The 26,968-nt window shown below is 57.7% G+C and overlaps 2 protein-coding genes across 36 annotated transcripts in view; one reads left to right on the top strand and one right to left on the bottom strand.

Annotated features, from left to right (window-relative positions):
- The window catches only part of SLC22A12 (solute carrier family 22 member 12), an 11,168-nt gene extending 5,351 nt beyond the window's left edge, over positions 1-5,817 (top strand). For 3 of the 5 annotated variants that reach the window (XM_004051452.5, XM_019037001.4, XM_019037003.3), the window contains 6 exons: positions 1,994-2,117; positions 2,286-2,401; positions 3,149-3,363; positions 3,848-3,956; positions 4,215-4,418; positions 4,961-5,817. In XM_004051452.5, the coding sequence (XP_004051500.1) occupies positions 1,994-2,117; positions 2,286-2,401; positions 3,149-3,363; positions 3,848-3,956; positions 4,215-4,418; positions 4,961-5,024 (832 nt within the window). In that variant the 3' untranslated portion in view covers positions 5,025-5,817. The remainder of the gene's footprint in view (positions 1-1,993; positions 2,118-2,285; positions 2,402-3,148; positions 3,364-3,847; positions 3,957-4,214; positions 4,419-4,960) is intronic. The other 2 variants (XM_063693231.1, XM_063693232.1) reach the window with 1 other exon arrangement.
- A 3,818-nt stretch (positions 5,818-9,635) lies between these two features.
- NRXN2 (neurexin 2) overlaps positions 9,636-26,968 on the bottom strand; it is a 115,815-nt gene continuing 98,482 nt past the window's right edge. For 20 of the 31 annotated variants that reach the window (XM_031015869.3, XM_031015865.3, XM_055354404.2 and 17 more), the window contains 3 exons: positions 26,254-26,579; positions 23,802-23,880; positions 9,636-11,535 (listed from right to left, as the gene is read on the bottom strand). In XM_031015869.3, coding sequence (XP_030871729.1) covers positions 10,649-11,535; positions 23,802-23,880; positions 26,254-26,579 — 1,292 coding nt within the window. In that variant the 3' untranslated portion in view covers positions 9,636-10,648. The remainder of the gene's footprint in view (positions 11,536-23,801; positions 23,881-26,253; positions 26,580-26,968) is intronic. The other 11 variants (XM_031015871.3, XM_055354410.2, XM_031015870.3 and 8 more) reach the window with 1 other exon arrangement.

Below are 26,968 nucleotides of genomic sequence, written 5' to 3' on the forward strand. Positions count from 1 at the left end.
CTGCACTTAGTAGTTGTTTGGTCATTGGGACCACTGTAGAAAGGAGCACAGCAGAGGCCCAGTGGTGAGCAGGTGCCCGCACCCACACTAGGAAGAAGGCTGACTCCACAAATCTCTCCCACCCAACAGCTTGGAGTGGAGTAACAATTTGCAGCCACTCCTCAGAGCAGGAGAAAATTACATCTCATACAGTGGCTCCACAAGGAGGCAATCGTGTCCGACAAGAGCCTTCTAGGATGGCAGCTTGACTCCCAACACCAAGAGGGTAGAGAGTGGAAGGTAAAGGTCAGTGATAAAAATTCCAAGGCACCCCTCCTGGTTCTCATGCTGATGCAGGGCCACAGAGCTGCACCCCCCTTTCCTTGGTAGACGTGCTCCTACAGGGCTGAAGAAGTGCCCATTCATTCATTCATTACTTCATTCATTCAACAAATAACTACTGAGCACCTACCATGTGCCAGGCGCTGGCTGACACCAGCTATCAGCAGATATGTGGTCTCTGCCCACGTGGAGCTCATAGGGAATCCCACACATCGTGGCCTCACAAACTGTGCTTAGGGCTTGACGAACAAGCTAGGGTATGGACATCTGAGAATGGGACCCTGCTTTCTCCCTCCCAGTCACTTACAACACATTCCAGTCAGCTTTCTCCCTCTCCTCCGCCCAAACTGCCCTTCCCAGGGTCACCCACAATGATCTAGCCACCATCACTTGTGGCACCTGCTATGTGGCGGGCACAGTCCACACTCTCTCCCTCAGGCAGCCTCACCCCTGCCTGCAGCCCCAGCTCCCTCCAAATACTGCAGACCCCAAATCTCCACTTGGTCCTGCCTCCCCCACTGACCTCCAGCCTTGCACCTCCAACTGCCTGCGTGACAGTTCCATTATAGGTGTCTCATCCCCACACACATCTCCTTAGACCTCTCCTCCCCAAGTCTTCCCCAGCGTGGGGAGCAGCCCCTGAACTCACCAGAGTCACAGTGGCCATGACGCCTCTCTCTCCCTCACCATCCCCCCACCAAGTCCACTGGGTCACCAGGCTTCATCAGCTCTACCTCTAATATGCACCTGGAATCTCCACTTCTCCCCTCTGTTCTGCAAATCCCTAAGGAGCTCAGGGCCCCGGTGGGGCCTAGGTGGCCCCACCCTGGCTGCTCATAGGGGACAACACGTCTGGCTGAAGGACCTGCAGGAGCCAAGGCCTAGAGGCAGGCCCCGTGTAGAGTGGTGGGCATGGCAGGCGCTCAGCAGGCAGGGCGGGACGGTGTGGCATAAGCTCGGTTTGACACTGAGGGTAGTGGGAGACAGGTCAGTGTGAGGGGCTGGGTCCTGCCACAAGGAGGGGAGGTGCTGGGCTCATGAGGCCGAGGTAGCAGAGACTCAGGTGCGAGGGGTCCTGGAGGTGTGGGAATCAGCTGACAGGGTGCGGCCAGAGGGCGCTGGTGCTGTTGGGGACCCTGCTCCCAGCCTGAGCCCCGGGGTGGCTGTGAAGCTGTTTGCAGGAGGAAGATGCAGCCATGGGGTGGACAGGAAGGCCATGTGGTATGGGAGGTGCCAGGACAGGGTGGACCCCAGTGGCCTTGGAGATGGCCAAGGTCCTGGCAGTGGCCAGGATCCAGTGGTCCTGTAGCCCTAGGGGCGCTGACTGCAACTAGGCCAGGTTCCTAGTGAGGCAGGGGAAGGGCTGTGGGGTCTGGAGGAAGGCAGGAAGGGTTCCACAGAGTCATCCCTCCCTCCATCCCAGCAGCCAGCCCCAGGATGAGAACAGCATCCCAACCACAATCCCTAGGAGGGAGAAAGGAAGCAGAAGGGGTCTCCTGCTGGGGAAGGAGGGTGCCCAAGAGGGCTTGGCTGCCACAACGCCCTTCGGGGTCCTCAGCCGCCCTAAGCCTTGGGCCTGGAGCAGTGGGTACAGGGTAGCAGTCTGAGGCTGGCGCAGGCCAGGCACTGGGGGCCACAGGCAATGACCCCTCCCACGCCCCCTCCACTTAAGGTGGCTGGCAGAGTCGGCACGATGGCTCCTCACCACGGGCAGGCTGGATAGGGGCCTGCAGGAGCTGTGGAGGGTGGCTGCCATCAACGGAAAGGGGGCGGTGCAGGACACCCTGACCCCTGAGGTAAGGCTGGGTCCTCCTCAAACCCGGACCCTCAGACCCTCCCCCTGCCCCTGCATAGGGCACCCTGGGAGACCCACCAAGGACCTCAGCTCCCTGGGAAGAAGGTCTCAGAGAGGAGGAGGTGCCTGGCGCCCCCAGTGCCAACAGCACCCACCCCTGCCTCCACAGGTCTTGCTTTCAGCCATGCGGGAGGAGCTGAGCATGGGCCAACCTCCTGCCAGCCTGGGCACCCTGCTCCGCATGCCCGGACTGCGCTTCCGGACCTGTATCTCCACGTTGTGCTGGTAGATGCCCTTCCCCCAACCCCACCTCCACAGGGGAACCTGGAATCGGGGCTCTCGCTGGCACACGGCCCCGGCCTCTGCTGGCTCTGCTTGGTCCCACTGGCCTGCAACACTGACACCTTCCTCTCTGTCAGTCACTCCCGACAGGAGACAACCCAGGCCGGGTGGGCTCACTGAGGGGGCCTTAATAAGGGGCAAGGCAGATAGAAGAGATGCAGTAGGTAGGATCCCTAACAAAGCTCCTGGGAGGGCTGGGAGCCAGGCAGGACGAAGGGGTGATCCAGGCAACAGCATGGGCCGCAAGCACCCCTGCCTGGTGTGGGGCCAGGGAGGGCAGAGAGGGCTTATCAGAGCCCAGGACCCATGGCCATCCAGCAAAGACCAAAACCGCCAAGGCCAAGGAGGGAAGGACTGTTCAGTGGCAGCTGGAGCCACGGAAGGGGCATAGTCACCCCCAGACAAAGCCCCCAAGCAGAGAGGGAGGCAGAAATCCCCTGCTTCTCCCCTCCTCCAACCTCTTGCCAGCACCTCCCATCAGCCAAACCCAAAGGGAAGCCATGCTGGCAAGGGGACCTGATAGTCTAGAGACTGGCCCCGCCCCACAGAGCTGGCAGCTGAAGGGCCAGAACACTGAGCTAAGAGCAGCACGCCCCCACCCTGAGCCACCCCCCACCCATTGTTCCCACCCTGCCCACCACCCCCCCTCACCCCCCACCCCCACCCTGACTTCCCTGACCCCTGCCCCAGGTTCGCCTTTGGCTTCACCTTCTTCGGCCTGGCCCTGGACCTGCAGGCCCTGGGCAGCAACATCTTCCTGCTCCAAATGTTCATTGGTGTCGTGGACATACCAGCCAAGATGGGTGCCCTGCTGCTGCTGAGCCGCCTGGGCCGCCGCCCCACGCTGGCCGCATCCCTGTTGCTGGCAGGGCTCTGCATTCTGGCCAACACGCTGGTGCCCCACGGTGAGGGGGCAAAGCTGTACACCAGAGACTTCCCTACCTTGGGGGGGTCTCGGGCTGGGAACAGAGACCTCGGCCCCTCCTTGGAGGTGCTGGACTAGAGCAGGCACCCTGTTAGGAAGGAGGCTGCCAGGGCCGTCCAGGGACAGACGGCAGTGTCTGCGCTGAGCCAGCAAGAGCGGTGAAGGAGTGGCAGGGGTGGCACCAGAGAAAAGTGTGGAGTTAAAATGAGAACTGAGTGATGGATTGCAGGGGGAGGGAAACGTGGGTCAAGGAGGACTCCTCGGGGCTGGCTCTGGGTGTCTGAGAGTGGAGCAGATTGTGGGTGTGGCCATGAGGCCACTCAGGACAGGATACCCAGATGGAGATGACTCCCAAACATTTGCAAAGAGGCCTGCAAGTCAGGGACAAGCCCCCTGGGCTGAAGGGAGCCCTCATCTGATCTTGGGCCCCCCACCAAGCTCACTAATCCCATCTCTACCCACAGAAATGGGAGCTCTGCGCTCAGCCCTGGCCGTGCTGGGGCTGGGCGGGGTGGGGGCTGCCTTCACCTGCATCACCATCTACAGCAGCGAGCTCTTCCCCACCGTGCTCAGGTGAGGCTGGGCCTGGGCTCCAGGAGAGGGGAGCCCTGGGCTGAGCTGTGGGGCACCCCCAGGCAGGAGTGGCTTCTCCCAGACCTAGATGTTCATGTCATGCATCTCCCTCTTGTGTGGTCCCGGGGCTGCTCAGGTGCGTCCCAAGCCCAGCCTGACCCCCTGGGTCTCCCTGGGCCAAGCAGGCCTGGCCCGGCGTGCAGGATCAAGGCTGTGGGCACACAGACCAGGCGCTTATAGGTGCATCTGCATTGGCAGGATGACGGCAGTGGGCTTGGGCCAGATGGCAGCCCGTGGAGGAGCCATCCTGGGGCCTCTGGTCCGGCTGCTGGGTGTCCATGGCCCCTGGCTGCCCTTGCTGGTGTATGGGACGGTGCCAGTGCTGAGTGGCCTGGCTGCACTGCTTCTGCCCGAGACCCAGAGCTTGCCGCTGCCCGACACCATCCAAGATGTGCAGAACCAGTGAGTGGACCCAGCCTCAGGACCACCCCTCCCTCCCACTAGAGAACCCTAGCACAGGGCAGCCTGCTCACCCATCCCCATCACTGGACAGAGGCGGAAGCAGAGGCCCAGACAGATAGGATTGTACACACAGTACATCTCTGGGAGAGTGGCAACTCAGGGCTCAGTCTCCGGCTGGCAGTGCTTTGACCTAGGGCTTTGTCCTCTGCCTTTCACTCCACCATTCAAGGCACAAATGGCCAAGCTCCCCCAGGTCCACCCCGAGAGAGGCCAAAGGGAGAAGAGTAGATAGTCCTTTGTGAGACGGAGATCCAGCCATTGTTGGGGGCCCTCACAGGCCCCAGATTCTACCTCTAAAGCCCTGATGGCTGGCAGGGCAGTCACTGCACACACACCCCCAACCCATCACATGCTCGGGAGCTCAGTTCTGGGCTCCCGAGAGCAGGGTGGTGGCATTCCCTGGAGTCCTTGGGATGGACACAGGTCAAGGGTCAGGGGCCACTCCGCACCCCAAGACACACCCCCGTGTGCTTCCTGAACAGGGCAGTAAAGAAGGCGACACATGGCACGCTGGGGAACTCTGTCCTAAAATCCACACAGTTTTAGCCTCCTGGGGAACCTGCGATGGGACAGTCAGAGGAAGAGACTTCTTCTGTTCTCTGGAGAAGGCAGGAGGAAAGCAAAGACCTCCATTTCTAGAGGCCCAGAGGCTGCCCTCTGAGGTCCCCACTCTCCCCCAGGGCTGCCTCTCCAGGTGAGCCCTGCCCCTCTCACAGTCCAAGGGGCCCCCTTCAATACTGAAGGGGAAAAGGACAGTTTGATTGGCAGGAGGCGACCCAGTGCACCATCACCCTGCCCTGCCCTTGTGGCTTCAGAGAGCAGAGGGGTCAGGCCCAGGGGAACGAGCTGGCCTTGCCAACCCTCTGCTTGCCTCTGCACTGCCACTTGTCCCCCCACACCCGTCCACCTGCCCAGAGCTCAGAGCTAACCACCATCCATGGTCAAGACCTCTCCTAGCTCCGCACAAGCAGTAGAGTCTCAGCTCCACAGCTTTACCCAGAAGCCCTGTAAGCCTGGCCCCTGGCCCCTCCCCATGTCCCTCCAGGCTTCAGCCACCTGCTCGCCACATCCTCTGCCTGCTGTCCCCTTCCCACCCTCATCCCTGACCGACTCCACTTAACCCCCAAACCCAGCCCCCCTTCCAGGGGTCCAGGGCCAGCCTGAGATGCCCGTGAAACTCCTACCCACAGTTACAGCCACAAGCCTGCCTCCTCCCACCCTGCCAGCCTATGAGTTCCCAGAGGGTTGGGGCGGTCCCATGACCCCATGTTCCAGCTCCCCACACAGCGCTGGGCCAGAGAGGCATTGGTGCGAGGGATTGAATAAAGAAACAAATGAATGGCTGCCCCTCACTGACTCAAGTGATGAGCCCCCAGGGTCCTCCCGGGTCAGGGGAAGGAGGAAAGTGCTGGGGGCTCCTTGCTGGGGTGGGTCTTTCCCAGGCCAGCTTTCCTGCCCCAGGTGCTAGGCCAGAGTGGCTGCTGTTTCCAGCGCCTGTTGTGGGCCCGGTGCTGTGCTGGACACCTCAAAGCATCATCTCACTTCACTTTATCCTGAATCCTGTAGGGCAAACATTGCCCCATTTTACAGATGAAAAAACTGAGGCTTGAAGAACCTGATTGCCCATGACACTCAGCTAGGTGGGGGCAGTATCAGGATTCAAACCCATCAGTAGGCCTCCAGAGCCCCACTCTGGCCACAACACCCCCAGCCTCTCCCAACCCAGCCTCACCATCTGGGTGTCCAGTAACTCTCCTGGCAGCGGCAAGGCCAGGGGCCCACAGTGTCCACAGGCATTGCTCGCAGGGAAATGCAGTGCAGCTCACACAGAGGTCTGGGTGCAGGTAGAAGCCATTTGCTGCCCAGCCGGGTCCCAGCCAGCCAGCCCAGTCACCTGAGCCACTCTGGGGCCATGCTTAGATGGCCTCTGGGTCCACCTGTGCCTGCCTTGCTGCTTCCAGGCACCTTGGCCGAGGGCAGTGCCCTACCACCCCTACACACACATTAGCCGTGTGTGCACACGTGTGCCCACATGCACATGCACACATATGGGATGGGAAAACAGAAAGCAGCTCTTTGTCCCCCACAGGAAGGGGGTCACTGCTTGGCCTGGTCTTGTCAGCTGCAGCCCCTGGGCCTCTGGGGGCCATGTCCTCTGGCCATCTACCTAGGGCCACCCCTCAGTAAAGAACCCTGGGCAGGGATCCTGTTTGTGAAAATGCCTGAATACAAGGTCATCTCAGCCTGCCCTGGACTTTTTGTCTTTTGTCTATCTGCTGCCCAGCTGAGGCCCAGCGGCCTTTCTAACCCTTGAACAGCATTCTTGGGACCTTAGGGTATCCAGAAGTTTCTAGAAGGCAGAACCCAGGGCTGGTAGGAGATGGGCCCTCCTGTCTTCTGGGATATCCCTCCAGCTCACCAAGGGGGTCTGGACTACCCCTCTGCCCACATCCTGAGTGGCCTTGCTCCTGGTCCTTCCAGATAGTCACGACCTTCCAGGACCCAAGCCCTGTTTGCTTCCAACATAAGTCACTCCTGGATTAACTCAAGAGGCCCTGGAAGCTGGGAGGGCCCAGGACCCTGTCCCTCTGGCGAGTGAGCAGCCTTGCCATGGCCAAGTGGGTGTCGGCAAAGGGAGAAGGGACCCCCTCAGCAGCAGCCTCGAGCCCACCCGAATGGCAAGCCTATGCTTGGGACACACTCTGTTCTGATGCCCACCACGGAGGCTTCAACCTCAGAGCCTGTGGGGGCACCCCGCTATGGAGGAGCCAAGGGAAAGATGAACACATCACTACCCCATCAGTGTCATCCCCATGGCGGTGGAGGCCTCAGGCAGCAGGGATGAGGAAAGCGGCTCAAGACTCACTTTATCCATTCTCCTGCCTCCAGCCAAGCCCATAGCTCACCCAGGAGGATGTGTGGGAAGAGGTAGCACCAAGCCCCATGGGCTCCAAATCTGCCTTCAAGAGGGGGGTTCTATCCGGAAGAGCTGGGCACTGGCTGGGCTGGTGTTCCCTCTCCAGGGGGCTTGCTTGATGAGGGCAAGTCTGTGAACTTCTTCCCCAAATCCCTGTCCTTGAGAGCCCTGAGGTGGAATCTCCTGACAAATCCCTGTGAGGACCACCCGCCAAGGAGCCAGGATGCCTGGAACCTCAGCCACCATCAGGCCCTGGACACTGGGCCTGTCTGGGACACTGCTGGGGTCACTGCCAGGCCAGCCAGACCCTGAGGAGCTCAGCTCAGTCCCAGATGCTAAGTCCAACATCAGAGGCACAAGATGATAAACTGAGGATCAGGTGACCATCTCTTACAGATGGGTAAACTGAGTCAGTGGCTGAGTGTAGGATCTGTCCTCTTATAACCAAGCCCTTGAATGACGGGAACCCTGAGCTGCCTTATGCAGAGAGAAAGACCAAGTCCCACAGTCATATGGCAACCAGCAGGACTGGGGTCCATCCTTCCAACTCCTGGACTGCCCCGCTTCCTGCCTCCCTACCCTGATATACTGTCCCCTATCCTGTTTAGGGTCATTCTAGAAATTTCTGGAGTAAGGATATTCCTTCCCTTCCTAACACCAAGGAGCCCCTGCCTGCCTGTCTTTGTTTCTTTGGCTAGTTGTGATGGGAGGAGGGGAATCCAAGCTGTCTCCATCCCTTGGTCAGAGAGAGTAGCGGCAGGGGGCCCCAAAGGTTCCAATCACCAGCCCAGGAACAGGAGGACATCCTAGCAAGAATGCCCCAAACCAGGGCCTCTCCCAGACTTCCACAGGTGCTTAGAGCTGACCTCAGTGATGCTGACCGTGGCTCCAAGACTGAGCAGTTGGGGGACAAGCAGGGCCGGAGCCTCACCCCTCAGGAGCTGGATCAGAAGGGCAAGGAGAGGCTGAGTCCATAGAAATCCACACCTGGGGCTCTGCTCTCTCACCCTTGTTAGGATTTTGCAGGAGGAATCTCAAGAGGTCCTGGGAGGCACCACGGTGGGGAGGGTCCCAAGACAAAAGCCTCCTTCAGGGATGGAGAGAAGGAAGAGAAGGAGATGAGGCTGACCTTGGCCTCTGGAGATAATAGCTGGAGGCTGCTCAGGTCAGGACCTGCCACTCCCACTAAGGGATGTTCCCCAGCTGAAGGGTGGGGCTCCTGCAGGCATGGAGGCAGCCAGGCCTAAAGATGGACCAGGCTTTTGAACTGCAAAATGCCTCAAGGATGAGCTGGCCAACAGCCAGAGCCCCCTGCAGACAGAAAATCAAGATGCAGAATCGGGCAGTGGAGGGGATGGCAAGCCAAGGGTGTGAGGAAGCCTGGCGGAGGGGAGGGCTGAGAAGCCGATCGACGGGGGGACCCTGAGTGACACAGCATGGCTGAGTCATGTCTCATGAGCCAGGTGGTGCAACGCCCCACCACTGCCATCCTTGAGGTCCGCAACCCTCCTCGCTCTCCTCTCCTGACAATGCTGTACACGTGGTTATCTGTCCCTTGCGACTGAGAGGCTTAACAAATACAGATCCATCTCTTAGCATGTCCGGGCCATGGACCTGTTAGGGTCTCCACGCAGGAGTAAACAATGGTGGACGAGGTGGCCGGCCCTGATTCCACCTTCAGTCCCAGCAGCTGCCCAGTCAACCAGAGTGGACTTGGGGGAAGGTAGGGTACCAGGGTCCAAATCCCTAGAGAGGAAGGGGAAGGAGCACAGACTCTAGAGTCAGGCAGAGCAGGAGACCACTGGGACTCAGTCACTCATTCACCTCGAGACCTGGGAGCAGCCACTGAAGGTCTCCAAGCCCAGGAATGACCTCCTCCCTCCAAGGGCTGCTGAAGGATGAGGCAGCATCTCTCCCGCACCCAGGTCTGTGAGGTGTGGATCCAGTAGCCATCAGGGGGCAACACAAGGTCTCCAGGGATCTGTCTGCCTTCCTGAGAAGGTAAGGTCTGTGAACCGGCCAGAAACCAGCCATGTTTCCCGCCTGTTCCTCAGCCCAGCAGGGATACAGGACACTGTGAGACAAAGACAAGTTATCCCAGGAACCCAAAGCCACACTCAACCCAAAAGTTCGGGAGCAACTTACCAGCTCTTGTGGGCCCCCATGTGGGCCCAGACCCCAGCCCAAAGCCAGGATCTAACAGCACCCACCCCAAAAAAAACTGCACAGGACCATTGGAATTTGGAAAGTTTTTGTTTTCTTTTTCCCACACATTTCTGGGGTTGGGGTGTTTTCCAAGACTCAGACACATTTGTTAACAAAGAGAGAAAAAAAACTGGGGGAGCAGGGAGCCTGTGGGCAAAGAAGTGACCCTAGCAGTCTGTGGACAATGCCTTGCTCCCTCTTCCCTGCTGCCCGCGCCCAGCGGGTGCCACAGGCTGCTGCTCGTGGAATCTAGAGTATTTGTCTGTAATATATATCTGCATTTGCCTTTCCCCTCCCTCCCACCCCCCACCCCTGCTCCTCCAGCAGCTTCCCCATCAATGCACGTCGCCCGGCGGCACACACAGAACAGGCCTTCAGTCAGGCCTGAGCCCCTTCCCTGGGCGGCACCAAGCAGGTGCCTCTCCTGGTGAGGGGAGTTGGGGCACTTGCCCCACCCCACCCCACCCACCCACTGGGCCACTCGGGCCCACCCTCCCGCCCTTCTCCCACCGACTCTGGAAACCCAAAGGGAGGAAAGGAAGGGAGAAACCAGACACACAAAAAAAGAAGTAGGGAAGGAGGGTGGGGACAGTGAGACACAGCAAGCCTGGGATGGGGACTGGAGGGCTTGGGAAGAGAAGGAAGGCAGGAGGGACAGAAGGAAGAAGAAAAATTGAGGAAAATTAACAGGACGAGCAGTGGACACTTTACAAAACCCCCAGCCTTCCTTCCCACCCAACCCCACCAAAATAAAACTACCCCCTTAAAAAAATAAATCAACCCAGGGCTGTGAGCACGTGCCCTGCCTGGCAGGTGCAGAGCTGAGAGGGACAGCCAGCCCCGGGACTGACGAGGCCGCGCAGTGGACGGCAGGAGGAAGGGGGCGAGCACGGGGTTTTTCCTTTTCTTTTTTTGCGTTTCCTCTTCGTAAGAGAAGCCTGAGGCAGCCAGGGAGAGGGTCCCCAGGCCCCTGGCAGGGAGAGGGTGGCACCCTCCTCCCGGGCCCTCCCAGGAGGGGCAGCTGGCAGTGGGGCGCAGTGCCGGGGGCTCAGACGTAATACTCCTTGTCTTTGTTCTTCTTGGCCTTGCTGGGCGTCTTGGGGGCAGCCGGGGCCTTCTCTTTCACCACCGCCCCATTGCTCTGGGCCGAGTTACTGATGTAGTTCCGGCTCTGGTCCACCTGGTAGGAGCCCTCATCACGATTGCGGTACTTATACATGGCGTAGAGGAGGATGAGGATGCAGAGCGCCGCCGCCGCCACAATGCCCACCACCATGCCCGTGGTGCTGCTGGACTCCCGGATCACCTCCACTGCGCCCGGCGGGCCCCGCTCCCCAGGCCCTGTGGGGTTTGCTGTGGGCAGATGGGGGAAGCCGGGGGCTGAGGTCACGCCGGGGCGCAGGGGAGGGGGCCTCCGCGGCTCAAAGGACGTGGGGGCCCCGGGCCCCAAGGGCGGGTTCTCCAGCAAGGGCTGAAGCGGGTCTCGGTGGTTCATTTTGCCTGCCGGCAGGTTGGGGGCCGGGGCGGAGGGGGCAAACAGCACCCCAGGGGCGCCCGTGGCCCCATCTGTCCTGAGGTTGGGCCGGGGAGCGGGTTTGCGGGGTGACAGGAGGGTGGTGCGGTCCGTGACCAGGGGAAAGGTGGTGTAAAAGTCCTCGTCGTCCGTTGGGGGGAGGCTGGAGTCAAAGACCTCCCCGGAGGCGAAGCCCGAGGCCTCGATGGGCTCCTCGCAGTCGCTGTCGTCCCGCTCGGCCTGGCACGGGCCCCCGGAGGGCGGGCGGCGCGCGGCGGGCGGGGGCAGCGTGTCTTGGGTGGCGCCCACTCCCGTGAGGAAGGGGTAGAAGGTAGGGGGCGGGGGCACGAAGGGGGATCGGGTGGCCACGGGAGGGGGGTCTAAGGAGTCCTCCGTGATAATGGGCAATATTAACTCTCCTCCTAGAACAAGAGAGAGAAGAGAAAAGAGAGGGCGTCAGCGAGGGCCAGGGCGCAGGCGGCCGGCACAGAGAGAGAAACAACAGCCTCACACACCCAAATCGGTTCCAATTGGCTTTGGCGGAGACTAGAGCGGGCTGGGCCCGCCCGCCAGCCGGCCGAGCACTGCGCTTTAAGCGGGCAGCGGCTCAGATGCCCTGGGCACCCCACGCACGGGCTCTGTGACTCTCTGGGTTTTGGTCTTTTGTTTGTCTTAAGAAATCAAAAGGAACAGAAAGGAAAGGAAATTGAAAAGAAACAGAAAAAAAAACTCTACTGGTTTAAGGCTTTAAAAACAGATACAACAGCAGCATTTAAACAAACCTAACATCAATATCTTTTAGGGTTTTTTTTCTAGATTTTTCTCTTTTTTTGCTTTTTTTTTTTTTTTTTTTTTTTTTTGCTTTTGTTTTTAAAAAAGAAGATAGCATACCACGGAATTCAGGCAACTTACATCAACAAATAGGCCGTGTGATTTTAGCATGAAGAAAAAAATTACAAACAGAGCTGTGTAAGCGGGTTCTCCCGGAAAAAAATAAGAAAAAACAACTTTTCCGTACAACGTTTTCTGTCTATCTGTTCGGTATCTCCCTCCCTCACTCTCTGCTCCCTGCGCATCCTGCCTTCTCCTGAACTCTCTCTCCGCCCTCACTTGTCCCTCTCCCCCTCATTCAACACAAAGCTGAACTCTGCACAGGGCAGGCTGGGGCTGAGGGGCGGTTTCCACCACTTGGTGTCAGCATGTCGGGGAGGGAGGAACAGTGGGCAGGAGGGCTTAGAGAGTAGGGACATGACAGGCAGCCATGTAGGGATTGCTACATGGGTGAGAGGTCTTGGGAGGGGACAGCCATGGGAGGGAGCTTGGAAAGCTAATTGCAGGGTGGCCACGGGAGGCGAGACATCGAAAGTGGGAGGTGAGGTGGCCCATGAGGAAGAGTGGGCAGGGAGGAGTTGGATACATTGGAGCAGGGTCCTGTCCCGTAGGGCTCTGGGAGGGGTGGAGAGAAGCCATGTAGAGGCAGGGAGGTAGGGAGGGGCAAGGAAGGAGTGAGGGGAGTGGGCAGGGACACATGGTTCCTGAGCTAAGCCTAACTCCCCAACTTTCTCATTCTTCACCCTCCACCTCTGACCCCCACTGACTTCCCCCCTCCCCCTCCCCAGAACCCCCATGGGCCGCCAGGACCTGGCCAGGGCTTGACTGCCTCTGGCCCTCTTATTATAGTTAAAACAATAACAAAACAACGGAAAGAAGAAGAAAGCAAAAAAAGAAAAGAAAATACATACACAGCCATCTGGGAGGGAAGCACCTGCTAAATAGGGCCCATGGGAATGAGTGAGGAGGGCTTTGTGAGGGGAGAATGGGTCTCCCCATCTCTAGGTCTGATAACTGGAGTCCCTTGGGCAGAAACTGCAATTCCCATCAGCCCCCAAAAGGTGAGAACTATAACTCCCATCAGTCCTTGGAGGAGTGTAGACCACAATTCCCATCAGCCACTGGGTCAACAACTGTGACTCCCATCAGCCTCCTGGGCCTCCTCTCAAACCAAAATAGTGCAACCTCCTGGTTTGGGGTAGAAGGGAGCTGGGGCTCAGCTCTAGGTGGCTGGTGGGAGGACTTGCTCCTCTTGCAGGGGCACCTCTGGGCCTGACGAGGGTTGGAGGTTTCCTCTCTGGCTCTCTCTTCAGCACAGCCTAAGCCCTGCACACATCTGAGTGCCTCTCGCTGGTCTCTGCAGGGTGTGGTCCTCATAGATCATGCCCAGAAGCCCCTCAGCCTCTTGGTGGTAAAGCACCCCAGGGCCTCCACTGCCAGGTCCCGCCTGCCCCACTGCAGCCCCACTGCAGCCAGGCCAGCCACATTCCACCTTCACATCTTGGCGCTCTTCTCCTGCTCCCCACCCACCCACAGCCCTCTGCCTCTGCCCTGAGTTCAAACACTGTTGCCAACCTTCAGATCACAAGCTCCAGCAATGTTGCAGAGCTGTCCTTGGCCACGCCAGCCAGCCTGTGGCCAAGACCTTTCCATTGAACTTGAAGGCTTGCTGAGCTCTCCAGGCTGCTCTTCCCACCCGACTCCAATCTCCCCTGGCCAGGGGCTCACCTACACCCTAGATTTTGAAACCCCAGGGCTCCTGGCCCTCCAAAGGCTCAGTCACAGTGAAAAACTTTGAGCTAAGAGCAAAGTAGCATGTTTTGTGGAGCTGGGACTATCTGATCCCAGCTCGTTATGGCTAAGAATGCTGAGGCCTGGGTGGGCAGGACTTCCCAAGATCACCAGGTGTAGGTGCCCGGCAAGGTGAGTGAGGCCGGGGAAGGGCTAGATCTCATGAGGAGCCCAGGAAAACCTAAGTCATCCTCCCAATGCCTCCAGGAATCTGTTGGGGCTGCTTGACTCTTGGCTTGGATGCTAACTTGGATGACAGAACACCTGTTCTGTCACTGAGTTCCTGTGTGACTGTGGGCAAGTTTCTTCCAGTCTCTGGGCCTCAGTTTCCTCATCTATAAAACTGGGGTATTAGGCTCCAGGCCCAGGATGAGGCCAAGGCTTGGCTCTTGTGGGACCTCTAGCCTTTGGATGAACAAATATGTCTTCCTATACCCACCTGGGATCCAGACAAGGAAAGCCAGCACCCTGGTCTCCAGGTAAGGGGCAAACTCAGCTGTCAGCTCTCAGGAGGGTTGGCAGCCTCTCGAGTGGTCGTAACCTGGGCCCAATCATGGCAGGGTTCCCCTCCCTGCATGAACCCTGAGTGCCTCTGGGGTCCTTCCTGCTGGTCCATACCACCAGCCCTCTACCTGACCTTTGCCTTCTATTCAGAACACCCTTCCCTGCTGACATCTCAGAGTCTGGCCAAACACCTCCTCTTCCAGGCAGAGGATGCTCCCTGCCTTGAGTGCCTCTGACACCATATCCCAATTCTGTCCTGGAGGCATGGCTTTGTACTCACTGCCAGAGAAGGGCCAACAGCCTGGGTCCTATCTGTCTCCCTAACCTCCAGCAGTGGGCCTGGCACAGAATTGGGGCTCGTTATGCTTTTCCAGGGGAAGGGGAGTAATATTCCTCAGGCATTTCCTCTCAGCCAGGCCAGGCTAGGTATCTAGGGAAGGGAGTGGGCGTCTCTCTCACAGGCCAGAGCAGCTGAGTTCTAAACACCCCACCCCCTCCACCCTCTTAGGCAGCAGGCACTATGGAGAGCTTACCTTGGCAGCAGCCTTTCTCTACAAACCAGCTCCCACCCCAGCTCACCACCTTCCATCTTAGACTGGGCCACCAGCTGCTGCTGGAAACCCCAGCGTCAAGGCTTGGCCTAAGCTGGCTGGTCATAGCTGGGGCCCCAGCAAAGCGCCAGGCCCAGGGCACAGGACCAGACCAGGAGGCCCTCGCTGAGGCCACATCCTGCCCTAGAGGGGCTGACAGGCTGATCAGGGCACAGAGCTTGGCTCTCTACCAACCTGCTGTCCCCCAGCCAGGCTAGGGCATGGGGGCTTCAGGCCTTGGACCACAAACAAGTCTTACCCAGCCTAAGCCCCCTACAACCATTTTCCCTAGCTAAGCCCTTGGGACACACAGGCTCCTCAGATCACCCTTCTGCAGCCTTCCTCTGCCCCCAGACTCCTCCCAGGCCTGCTCACATTGACCTCTTGCCCCTCCAACCCCAGCTGCTTCCTGGTCTCCATACCTGGGTCCCAGCCCTGTCCCCTGCATCTGCAGCTCCTCTGGGGCTTCCCTGGGCCCTTCTCTGCCCAAGGCTTTGACTGTACCATCTCCTGAGGTGTCCTCCCCTCACCCACACCCCCCCACACTGCCATGACTAACCCTCGGTGCCCCCTTCTCATGGTAGCCTCTGTCTCCCACATGGCTTCCTCTCCGTTTCCTCCTAGTGTCCCACACCCCACTTCCTCTCCACAAGATAAAAGGCTCTGGAGAACCCATGAGAACGCATGAGGACTTCCTTCCCTGGGCTCGCTCAACCCGGCCTAGGCTCTGGGGCAATCAAGTCACCTAACCTAGGGTGCTGGGCTTTCCCGGATCACACACCAGTTCAGGAAGGATCAGAAGAGGCTGTCCTGGTGAGGAGTTGGCAGGACCTGGAGGAGGGGAGGACCGGGCTCCTCAAAGACTCCTCCCTGCCAAAAGCCCAACCGCTGCCCGTGCTGCTGGGTTTTGTGGGTGCAGACTCACAATGACTCACGGTCCAGCTCTACACTAAGGATGCATCCTGGAATGGGGTGCTCCTAGGAGCCAGTGGAGTCTGGTAGGCAACCTCCCGCCTCTCCCCAACTTCAGGCAGCTGCAGCATTTGGAAAATACTCACAGGTGCACACTTAGCACAGACGCCACCCGCCCACCCAACACTCCTCTGCATCCTAAGAAAAACTGAATTTCAGTGCATGTGGGCCCCACTTACTAGAGAATGCCATCCCTGACCAGGGGGACCACCAGCCATTCCTGATCTCCCCTTCCTCCCCAACTCTCCTTCCTCTGGGGACTGCTGGCCCAACAAACTTAGCCCCTTCTGCCCTTAGGGCACAGAAGGCCCCTGACTGGAAATCTACCCAAGAACCCCGTTCTCACGCAAGCAAGGTGTGCCCACCCCCAAAGGGGAGTCTAGAATTGAGGTTGAGCATATTCAAGACTAAGCAGTGAGCTGGAAGCCCTGCCCAGGCTGTAAGGAGCAAGAAAGCCACCAGCCTACAGGGCATTTCATGGGGGTTAGAAAAGACAGTTCTATGCGGACGTGACCCTGTGGTGCATGATTTCACAAACAGTACCTTCATGCAATATTGGAAAAACCATTCTCTCCTCTCAGTGGACACGGTCCTGTTCTGGTGCTCAGGACACATGGCTGGGCAAGCAGAGCCCTGGGCAGATATCAGCCCCTACTCACCTGTGCGAGCAGAGAGCAACCTGTGCCACTGTGTATGGTGCCCTGAAGGACAGTGCCCCTCGCCACCCACAAGCACCAGTACTGCAAGGGCAGAGGCCAGGGTATTTCAAGGTAAGAAAAAAACGGTACATTGTGGCATATGCACGTGCACACACACACACTGAGGATCTGTGTTTCTGTGCCCCAAGCACATGTGTGCATGCATGTATGTGAACCTAGATGGATCTGAGCATGAGCGTGTGCATGTCAGTGAGTGGACCTCTGGCTCTGGCATGTGCCTGCTGGCCACTGAGCCTGGGTCTGAGTTCCGTGTGCACATGTCCATATGTGAACATGCCCCAAAATATGTGAGTGCACCACAGGCATCTGAGCACCAGCGGTGCACCCCAGGGAACGCGTCCTTCACCAAACTCATTTTCCCCTTCTCCTGGGAAGCAAGACTACATTTCCTGACATCCCTTGTGAGTAGGCCTGGTGTATGACTGAGTAGTGGGCACTGCCCGTACCAGTGCCCCAGCAGCCTCCTGGTGCCACTTTCCATGCTCCTTCTCCTGCAGTGACCTTGGAAACCACAAGTTGAAAATGGAGGCACCACAGATGGAAGGAGTGTGGATTCCTAAAGCACCCTTTGCAGCAGAGCCACCTGCTGATCAGGCACACTCAGGTAGGGTGCACCTGAGTGAGAAACTTCTCTTGAATTAACTACGGAGATCCGGGGCTTATCTGTTACAGAAACAAATGTTACTTTAACTAATATAGACACTGGCACCAGAAATGGATGTCACGATAACACAAACCTGAGAAGGCACTCGTGACAATCCAAGGCGTGGAGGCTGGGAAGATAAAACCCACATGATGCAGTGGCAAAGCATGTGGTGCACACCGTTGCTCATGAGGACCTGGAGGGTAGGCACTGCCTGTGGAGTCTGGGCACTGAGGGAAAGGGCTGGGAAAGGCCACTGACCATGAGGCTTCTACTTTCTACTTTTAGTAACATAGTACAAGGAAGAGACCAAGGAGGCAAGGAGTACGAGGAGGCAAGAACTGGCTGGTTTGCAAGCAGAAGTGAAAAGAATACAGAGAGCCCAGAAATCTGCATCCCACAAGAGTCAGAAGAGGCCACTGCTTCCAAACAGTAAGAGAGAAAAGTGAAAAAGGCTTTGAGGACAATGGCGCAGTAAAACTTCTCACCTGAATAAGAGCACTCAGCCTTGCTCAAGGATCGGATTTAGGGGTTGCCCCCTCCCCCCACAACCTCCCACCTATTGTTTCAAATGTCCTCAAGACAATCACCACTGTATTAAGAGAAAGAGGCACGGGGGCAGAGCAACAAGGAAATAAATGAGGCTTGAGAATTGTGTCTAGGTGGGGTTACTTTGAACTTTAAACCACCCTTGGGCCCCAAATCTGCATGAGCAGGGGTGGGCTATCATGCTACAGCACCCCCAAGGAGGACATTGTTCCCAACACCCACTTCAGACATGGCCATGGAGAAGGAGGACTGGGAGGAACTTCCCAGAGGGGACAGCCAGGGACCCCAGACAAAGGAGAGGGGAGTCTCCCCCAGAGAGCAGAATCTCTCCCAGGGTTTAATGAAGAAATTTCCCCCACTGCAGGGGCAGAGAGCCTGGCCTGCCTGCCTGCTGGATTTCCTCAGCGCTAGCAGCACACATTGGCCTGTGTGAATCTAGGCTGCTGTGTGTCTTCCATTTTTCCCTTTTTTGCATGGGAGGTTGTATTACGGTTGTCGTCTCTGCCCCACACCACAGTATGCTGGGTGTGTATCAGGCTGTGGGAGCAGTGAGATAAATGATCCATTTAGTTCCTGGGTATCCAGATCACATATGGGTCCCCATTTCAGAGGAGCCAGGTCTTGACTGGATGCGGTGGGCCACCATCTCCCAGACATCGTGAGCTTTGAGATGAATGCCCTAACTGGTTGGGACTTTGGGTGGTCTCCCTTGGGGAGGGGTGGGTGTGTCCTGGAGGTGAGAAAGAGTGAAACAGATCCTTGATGACCACAGGCAAGCCGGTGACAAATAATTCACTAGTTGGGCCCCAGACCTGTTTCTGCTTCCTCCTCAGGGCACAGCAAGGCCATACCTCACAGCCTTCCTTAAAGCTAGGCTGGGCCCCATGACTGAGCTCCAGGCAACGGAATGTGGGCAGAAGCCTGCGCGCCTCTCCCACGGCTGGCCCATAAAATCTTCCACTTCACAACTCCATGCCGGGTCCCCTTCCACCACAACTCAGGAAGTCACCTGTTGAAGATGGTGCAGCCACAAGATGGAGAGGGTCCAAGCCTTGAGTCATCACTTGGAGAAGAGTGGCCCACCAATCAGGAACACTTGTTTATAACTTACGTGAATGAGAAATACATTTCTATGTGTTAAACCAATAGATGTTGTGTATTATAGCAACTAGTGCTACCTTGAGACCCTCTTGGAATCTGAACACACTGTGATTCTACGGGTCTCGGCAAATGTGTCTGTGACTCTGTGGAGTTAAACCTGCATGTGCCTCTGAGGGTCTCATTCACGTGTGCATGAGGGCAATGCTTCAGGAGGGATGCTTGCATGGAGTAAGTGCAGGAGGCTGCTTCTGTGGGTCTGAGCATACATGGGCCTGGGTGAATCTGAATACACATGTGTGTATGTGTGTGCTCCTGTGGGTCTAAACAACTGTGTGTACTTACCTGAGTGGGAGCACACAGGCATACAGGCATGCCTTGTACTGTGTCTGAACATGTGTGCATGCCCTACAAGTCTGAGGATATGTGTGTGCCCTTCTGTGTGCCACTGCATGGGTACCTTGGAGCACAGAAGTGCACCTGCACCTGTGTGGGCTAATGTAGGCCCAACAGTGTGTGTGTGTGTGTGTGTGCATGTGTGTGTGCGTGTGTGTGCATGTGTGTGTGTATGTGTATACCTGTGTACAGGTCTAAGCACATGAACTTGCATGTCTATGCATATGTGTGTACATATGTATTCTTCTGTGAGTGTGAACCAGTATGCATGTTTCAGCAGGTGAGCGTGTGTGTGTGTGTGTACACTGCTGTGGCACTCAGCACATTGACTGTGCATGGAAGTATGAGCTTCTATAGGGGCGGGCTTGGTGGGAGAGGTGCAGGTCTGTGAAGCTGAACAAATTGTGTGTGTATGTAGACCCCTGGGGTTGAGCACACAGCCTGCCTCTGAGAATGTGCACATCTGAACCCCTGTGAGTCTTACCCAGGTGCACCTTTGTGTACATGTGGGCATGCCTCTGGGGGTTGGACACACATGTTGTTGGTGCATGAGTACACCCCTCTGCAGATATGTATGTGTGCATTGTGGTGAGTATACTTATACACACATGTACCTCTGTGAGCCTGGTCATAGATGTGCATTTCTGTGAGTACATGTGGGCACACATGTGCACTGTGGTGGGTCTAAGCACACTGCTTACTTGCCTGATCTGAACATGCATACGGGTCTCTGCGGTTCTGAAACACATGTGAGCATCTGCATGTCTGAACATGCATGTAGGACTCTGTGGTCTGAGCACCTGTGTGTGTTACACAGGTGGATCTGTGCACATATGTGTGCCTCTGAGCTGAGCACAGATGTATAATCTGTGAGTCCGAGGGCGTGTCACAAGGTATATGTCTTACTGAGCCTAAGCACATATTCACACACACTCAGGTCTGAACACAGATGTGTGTGTCCTGTCCTGAGTGTCTGCAATATGCAAGTCTGTCTCTGGGTCTGAGCATGTGTGTGTGATTCTGAACATTCAGCATGGGTGTCAGTAGATATGAGTGTGTGAGTGTGCCTCAGTGGGTCTGAACATGCATGCACACATAGCTCAGAACACAGCCAAGTGCCTTGGTGTGAGACACACAATATGTGTGCCTTGGTGCAACTGAACACACACACAAGTGTGAACCTCTGGGAGTTGAGTAGGTGCACACGTGTGCATCTGAGTGCCCCTGCGGCTATTTCTGGAGCTCTAAGCACACACATGCAAGAGTTGGTAGCTCTGAGTGCATGTGTGTGCTTTCATTAGGCTGTGCATGTGTGCATGAGTTTATGCTTCTGTGAGTCTCAACAGGTGTGTATCCGTGTTTATGGACTTCAGGGGGGTATAAGCACACACATGTCTCTTGGAGTCTAAGCATGTATGTGCCTCTGTTGGTCTAGGTACAAATAGTGTGTGCTCCTCTAGGTTTGAACGTGTGTGTGTGTGTGTGGAAGTGGACCCATGTGAGCTTGCTGGTGGGTATGTAAATGTATGTATGTGCAGGGCTGTATGTGTGCATGCCTCTGGTCATACATGTGCATACAGACCCTGTCTCTGTGGGTCTGAGCCTGTGTGTGCTCTTCTCTTCCTGCATGTCTCGGGTTGTGCAAAGTCAGATCCCCTCAGGGGCCAGGCCCAGGACACAATATGTGGGTTGGGCCAGCTGAGACAACTATGAGTGGGTACATTACCGATGGTGCATGCCCTGCTAAAGGCACTCCCATTCAAAAGCCAACCTCAGCTAAAATAACCATGTAGATAGATGATGGTCTCACTAAACAAGGGAGAAAGTATGGGCCAGGGTCTGTGAAGGAGCCCAGATTAGGGAAAAGGGTGAAAAGGTGAGCAGAAATGATCCCAGACCCAGGGATGAGGATCTGCAAGGTGGGAGAGGTAAAACCCCATGGGGTCTCCAGCCAGGCCGCCCCCACCTCTGACACTGGAGCCAAGGGAGTCCTGGCCGTCTGCTGGAGAAAAGCCTCCTTGCATTTGGGCCTGGGAGAGGCTCTGGGCGGCATGGCATGGTCTACACGAGACTGGGAGACCCTGGAGTCATTTTGGTCCTTGCCTGGCCTCCCATTGGGATGATGAGGATCCATCGTTAAACCTTTCATAGTGGTGCAAATGCGGACGTGTAAGCATGTGCGATGCAGGCTTGGGGGAGAGGCTGTGGCTTCTGGCAGTTTCCTCTGGGGGTTCCAGAGTGTACTCTGCCCTCCCTCCTGGCCTTACTTTTAAAGCTGGGTGCTGGAATGGCTACCAGCCCCTCTCTATCCCAGGCTTCTAGACCTCCTCCACCCTTCATCCTCTACTTGGCCCTTTTCCCAAGAGGGTGGCTCAGTGGTCAGTGACCTCACAGATCCCTGACTGGGAACCAGCTGACCCGCCTGCTTCAGCTCCTCCTCACCCTCTGCCCTAATGCAGCCTAAAAGAGCTCAGACCACCAATGCACCCATTCAGCATCAGACCCAGGCCCCTGACTAGACTCCAAGACAGGGCTGGGAGGCTAGAACTTCGGTGGGCAGAGTATGGCCCAGATGGGATCCAGTGTGCACTGCATGTCTCTACGTGGTGACCATCTGGCCCCAGATACCCCTCTGCAGGGTGCAGGGAAAGCAGAGACTCCTCCTGTTACCCAGGAATTCCTGTCCCAGAGTGTGTGAACATGGGCACCTGTGTGTAAACACATGTGGTGCCACTCAGTGCCCTTTCTTCAGGACCCTCAAAGACCGTTGTCCCCAGAGCCCCGTCCCAGAGCTTTTATGGGGCCGCTCATCACAGCCACTTCCAGCAGGCCTGGGCTAGCAGTGCTGTGTTGGCCACAGGAGCCACCAATAAACGCCTAGAGCTCAGAGCAGTAAAGCAGGGCAGGGGGTACTGTGTGTTGAAGTCACCAGATGCCCAGAGCCCCCCAAAGCAATGGAGGCATTGGAGTGTACATCCTTGAGCCAAGATTGCCCCAGGGGAAGAAGTAACAGCACTCAGCAGAGGGGCCTCCTAGAGAGGAAGGCATCTGACCCAGAAAGCACAGGCCCTGGGCTATGGAAAGGAAGGCCTTTCTGGCCCAGCAGCTGGCAGCTCCCCTGAAGGTCCCTGGGCCCAGGCCCATGGGAACGACCCCTCTCAGCTCTAGCCTACTTGGGGGACATGGAGGGCAACTGGGCTTCAGCCTCTGGGTCTGGGCGCCTGTGCCCCAGAAACCCCTCTGCCCTTGGTTTTTGAAGCTGAGCCTCTGCCCCAAGGCTCCACAGGCCATGCTATTGTCCTGCTCTATCCACACCCCTTCCAAGGTCGTGGCCCACCCTCAGCCTGAATGTCTTTTCTGGAGCTGGGAGGCCCCCAGGCCAGATTCACAGGATGTATCCAGGGCTCACTGCCCACCTCCTGACCACATAATCTCCCCCAACCCCGCAAGCACCTGCCCCAACCTCCAGCCTTCTGGTACCAACAACCCAGGTGCCACCCATTGCAAGGTAATGGGGAGAAGTCTCCAGCAGCCCAAGCGAGAAACGTGGGTGGCCCTCCACTCCCACAGACTCATCTGGCAGCCACCGAGGCCCACACTCCTCCACTGGGAAATCTGGCCACATCCAGTCCTTTCTCTGTTCCCTCTGCCAGCCTCAAGTATCCCACCCTCCCCCAGCTGCTCTTGGCCACCCCCAACCTGCTCAAATGAGCAGCCTTGGCACTCACTGCACCACTCCACATCCCACACTTCTCAAGCAGCACTCAAGGCCACCCCCGCTTTGCCAGCCTGGTCTCTCTCTGTGGCTGCACCCTTGGCTCCAGCAAGAAGTATCAAGCAGAGGCCTAGAAAGCACTCCCTGGCCCCATTGCCCCAGGCCCTGGAGAGCCTTCCCTCCCAGCCCTGCTCTCCTCCTACAGCAGCTCCCCCACTAGAATCTGGGCCAGACCTCAGGCCCTAATCTTCCCCAGGAGACCACAAGTCTGGTCTAGGGGGGAACCTCCCACCCAGCACACTATCGGATTCAGAGCAGTCACTGTGTTGTAACTGCCTCACCTTGGCCTGGCAGTCCTGGCAGTGTCCACTCTGGGAACACTTCAGACAGAGCACAGGATACCTCCCAACACCCAGGAGAAGAGGAGGGCCCAGGATCCAGCAGAGATCTCCTCTACTAGTGGCCTAGAGAGCACCAGGCCTCAGGGGCAGGTGGGAGTTGTGGTTCTGGACCCAAGAACTGATGGGAGTTGTAGTTCCTAAGCCATGTTCACCCTCCCCCACCCCAGGGACTCATGGGAGCTGCAGTTACTCATCTTCCTAGGGAAAAGCCTCCCTCCTTCTCTCCCAGCACCTCTTGGCTCTCAACCCCAGGACCCCAGGCTAAGGACCTCACTACCTCTGAGGGGCTGGGAACCAAAAGGCATCTTGCCAGAGAGCATCTGAGGGACTGGGAGGATGTTAGGCAAGGGGGAACTATCAGGGAAAGCTAAGGCCTGGCAGCAGGCCCTGGGGCTTGGGCCAGGTGGCAGGGACAGTCGCCCCCCTCCCAGCAGCATCGCAGAGGGCCCCGGGGCAGGGGAGGGGGGAAAGGCACTCACCAGTACTGGGCTCACACTCCTCCAGGTCCTCATCATCGCTTGGACACTCAGCAGAGGCCACCAGCAGGTCATCTGTGTTCTGAGGGGCGAGAGAAGGGGTGGGGAAAGAGAGGTTCCAGGCAGGTCAGCAGATCCCACAGCTGCCACTTGAGGTGCACGGTGGCACAGGGGATGCCCCTGGGCTGAGACCGACCAGACTGGTCTGAGTCCCAGCCCTCCCATCTCTTGCTGGCTGACCTCGGGCCTCCATTTCCTGCTATGCACAGGGAACTCCCCAGCAACAGCCCTGCAGGTTTTCATGGCTTCCGAAGGTCAGTGAAACAGCACACATGGTGCTTTTTATTTCTCGGAAGTGAGGAGAGTGGACGCCAGACTTTGACCTGCAGCGCCAGGGCAAGAGGATCTAGGATGCCTCAGGGAAGGTGCCAGGGAGGCAAGGCCCTACGGGGCGGAGCCTGCAGAGGCCAGGGCAGGCAGAATAGGGCCAGGCCCTGGAGGGTTTCCTGGCTCCAGCTTCACCACCCATCACCCCTCATCTCTCTCCCAACCCCCTTTCCTGGAGCCTGAGAGAGCCGGGCTGCACACAGTAATTAGGGCTGTGGTTGCCATGACGACAAGAGTAGACTTTGTCAGCATTTTCTCTCTTACTTATTGCAAAGAAAGAGAATCCCCAAGATGAGTGAGTGTAAGGAGGAGGGGGGCGCTCAGGGGCATGAAGAGGGAGACCCAAGGAGGGAAATCAAAAGTCCAGGCAAGAAGGGAGCGCGAGAAACTGCGGGAAGGTGAGGAGAGAGCTAGGCTGAAGGACAAGGACGAGCAGGGTTGAAAGGGTCATAACCTGCCTCTTCCCAGCCCCTGATCTTCAGACTCAACAGCCCTCACTCACCCAAGGGCAAGGCAGTGCCTGGAGGACCCAGCTACCTTCTGCATTCTTGCCCCGTCAGCACCAGCCTCCATCTTGGGCTTCCCCACCACAGCAGTGACTCCTGGGACTCCCACCTCTCTCTTCCACCAGGATGATCTGCCCATCACCCTCCCACTGAGATCAGACAGCCCCTCGTCCCCTATGATTTGGAGGGCATGGTGGGTACCCAGCCTTGGGTAGAGCCCAGACCTTTTCCCCAAGGGCTCCCTGCTCCCTCAGGGCAAAGTCTTCAGGTCTCCTCAGCCTTCTTTGCAGAGAGGAAGTGGGTACAGGCTTGTCTCTCTGATCTGGATGGCCCCAGCTAGCCTAGTCCCAGGCTTCCTGCAGCACAGACTGGCAGGGAGGAGGGGTCTTAAAGGACATGGAGCCCACCCCTCAGAGGGAGAAGCTGAAGACAGACTGGTGACAGACGGAGGAGCACATCCTCATGGCCACCCCCAGATCCTGCCCTCACCCTAGAAGGACAGAGGGTGCCTAACAGCCATAGGCTGCCAGACAGGGTGATGGGAAGAGAAGGGGTGGCCAAAAAAGGCCTTCATGCCAGGTGTGAGCCCTCCCTGTGCTAACGGTCAGAGCAAGCACTGGAGGCAACAACTAGAAAACAGCCCAGCTTGGGCTGCCTCAGGAAGTCACACAGGCCTGTCCTGCTCCACCAGAGCCCCATTCCCCAGGTGCAGGCCCCTCCAGTCCTGCCCTATCTCTAGGGCTTGACCTGACCCAGGAAACACCTGAGCAGGTGGGGTGGGCTCCATGTGCTTCAAGGCCCCTCCTCCCTACCAATCTGTGCTGCAGGAAGCCTGGGACTAGGCTAGCTGGGGCCATCCAGATCAGCAGGTGGGGTGAGCACCAGGGAACTGTCTGCACTGAGACCCCCTCAGACGCACAGACGGAGAGGACACTGAAGCTGCCTGAGTTGTGGTGCCTGCTCATAGTCACATGGAGAGGGCTTGTGAAGGCAATGGACTTGCAGCCAGGGCTTTCCCACTGCAGGGACCCTAGCAAACAAGGAGAGGCTCCTCCTAGCTTCCACCAGCCTCTGGAGAGGGGCTGCCCATGCCAGGTGACTGCATCCAGCCCTCCCATGCTGTCACCCCTGCCCACAGCAGGGCCAGCCTGGTACCATCCATCTCCCACTCTCTGCCCACACAGAACGCTAGGCATGGCCTTCACTGGGGAAGCAGAAGGAGCCATCCTACTCTCACCCCAAGTCCAGATTTCATCTCTCTTAGGTAGGGTGGTCTTCTCTCATATAACCGGGCCATCAAACTCCTCCCCAATTCTGGGAATGGTCCCTCTAGAAATAGTGGTCACCCCCACATCACAAGATCCCTGGTCATTAGGGTGAAGGCCACTTCCTGAAAGGTGACCTTGCCCATCACCATGGCAACAAGGTCAGCGACAGCAGCCTTCAGGATCCCAACAGACCCCTTGGACCCTCACTCTAGGCACCACTACTGTGGCTATGCAGATATCAACCCCATCCCCACCTATCCCTGCCCTAATCCACCAGCCAGAGTGGGGCCTCACCTGGGTGGTGCTGTCCCTCAGTGTGGGGGAGCGGCCCCGGCGCGTGGTGGTAGTGGCCATGGTGGTGGTAGTCTCCATGATGGTGGTGGCCATGTCAGCCAGCAGGGTGGTGGCCGTGGTCTCCGCACTGAGCAGCACGGACGGCCCCTCCCCCACCAGGCGCAGGTGACCCTCAGTCCGCACATTGGGGTCGCTCTCGGCGGCCAGCGCCAGCACCTTGAGCCCATTGTAGTAGAGGCCGGACACCTGGCCCTGGAAGGGGCGGCCCTGATCCCGGCCCCCGATCTTGATGGCAGCCTGGCTGTTGAAGATGGTCAGCTGGCGGCCTTGCGGGAGTGGAAGGGGGTGACAGAGAAGGGGCAAGCAGTGAGGGGAGACCAGGAAGGGAAGGAAGAAAAGAAGGAAGCCAAGGAGAGGAAAGAGGAATGGAGGAGAAAGCCAGTAAGGGAGGAAGGGATGGGGAGAAATGAGGAAGGGGCAGAAAGCCAAAGGGAAAGTCCTTGTCAGCCACAGCCGCTAGCCCAGCCAGGTGGGGACCCCAGAAGGGGAGGGCACCCAGGGTACACACGGGCTGGGGAAGGGGAGCCCAGCCCCTCCTCCCCACCATGTGCAAGCCTTCCCACCTTCCCCATTCCCTCTCCTCTCCAGCTCCAAGGTCATCTCCCCTCTTCATCCTCTTCCCTCAGTCCATCCCCATCTTCTCCCTCTGCCTCCC

Source organism: Gorilla gorilla, chromosome 9, assembly GCF_029281585.2.
Source record: "Gorilla gorilla gorilla isolate KB3781 chromosome 9, NHGRI_mGorGor1-v2.1_pri, whole genome shotgun sequence".
Classification (NCBI taxonomy): domain Eukaryota; kingdom Metazoa; phylum Chordata; class Mammalia; order Primates; family Hominidae; genus Gorilla; species Gorilla gorilla.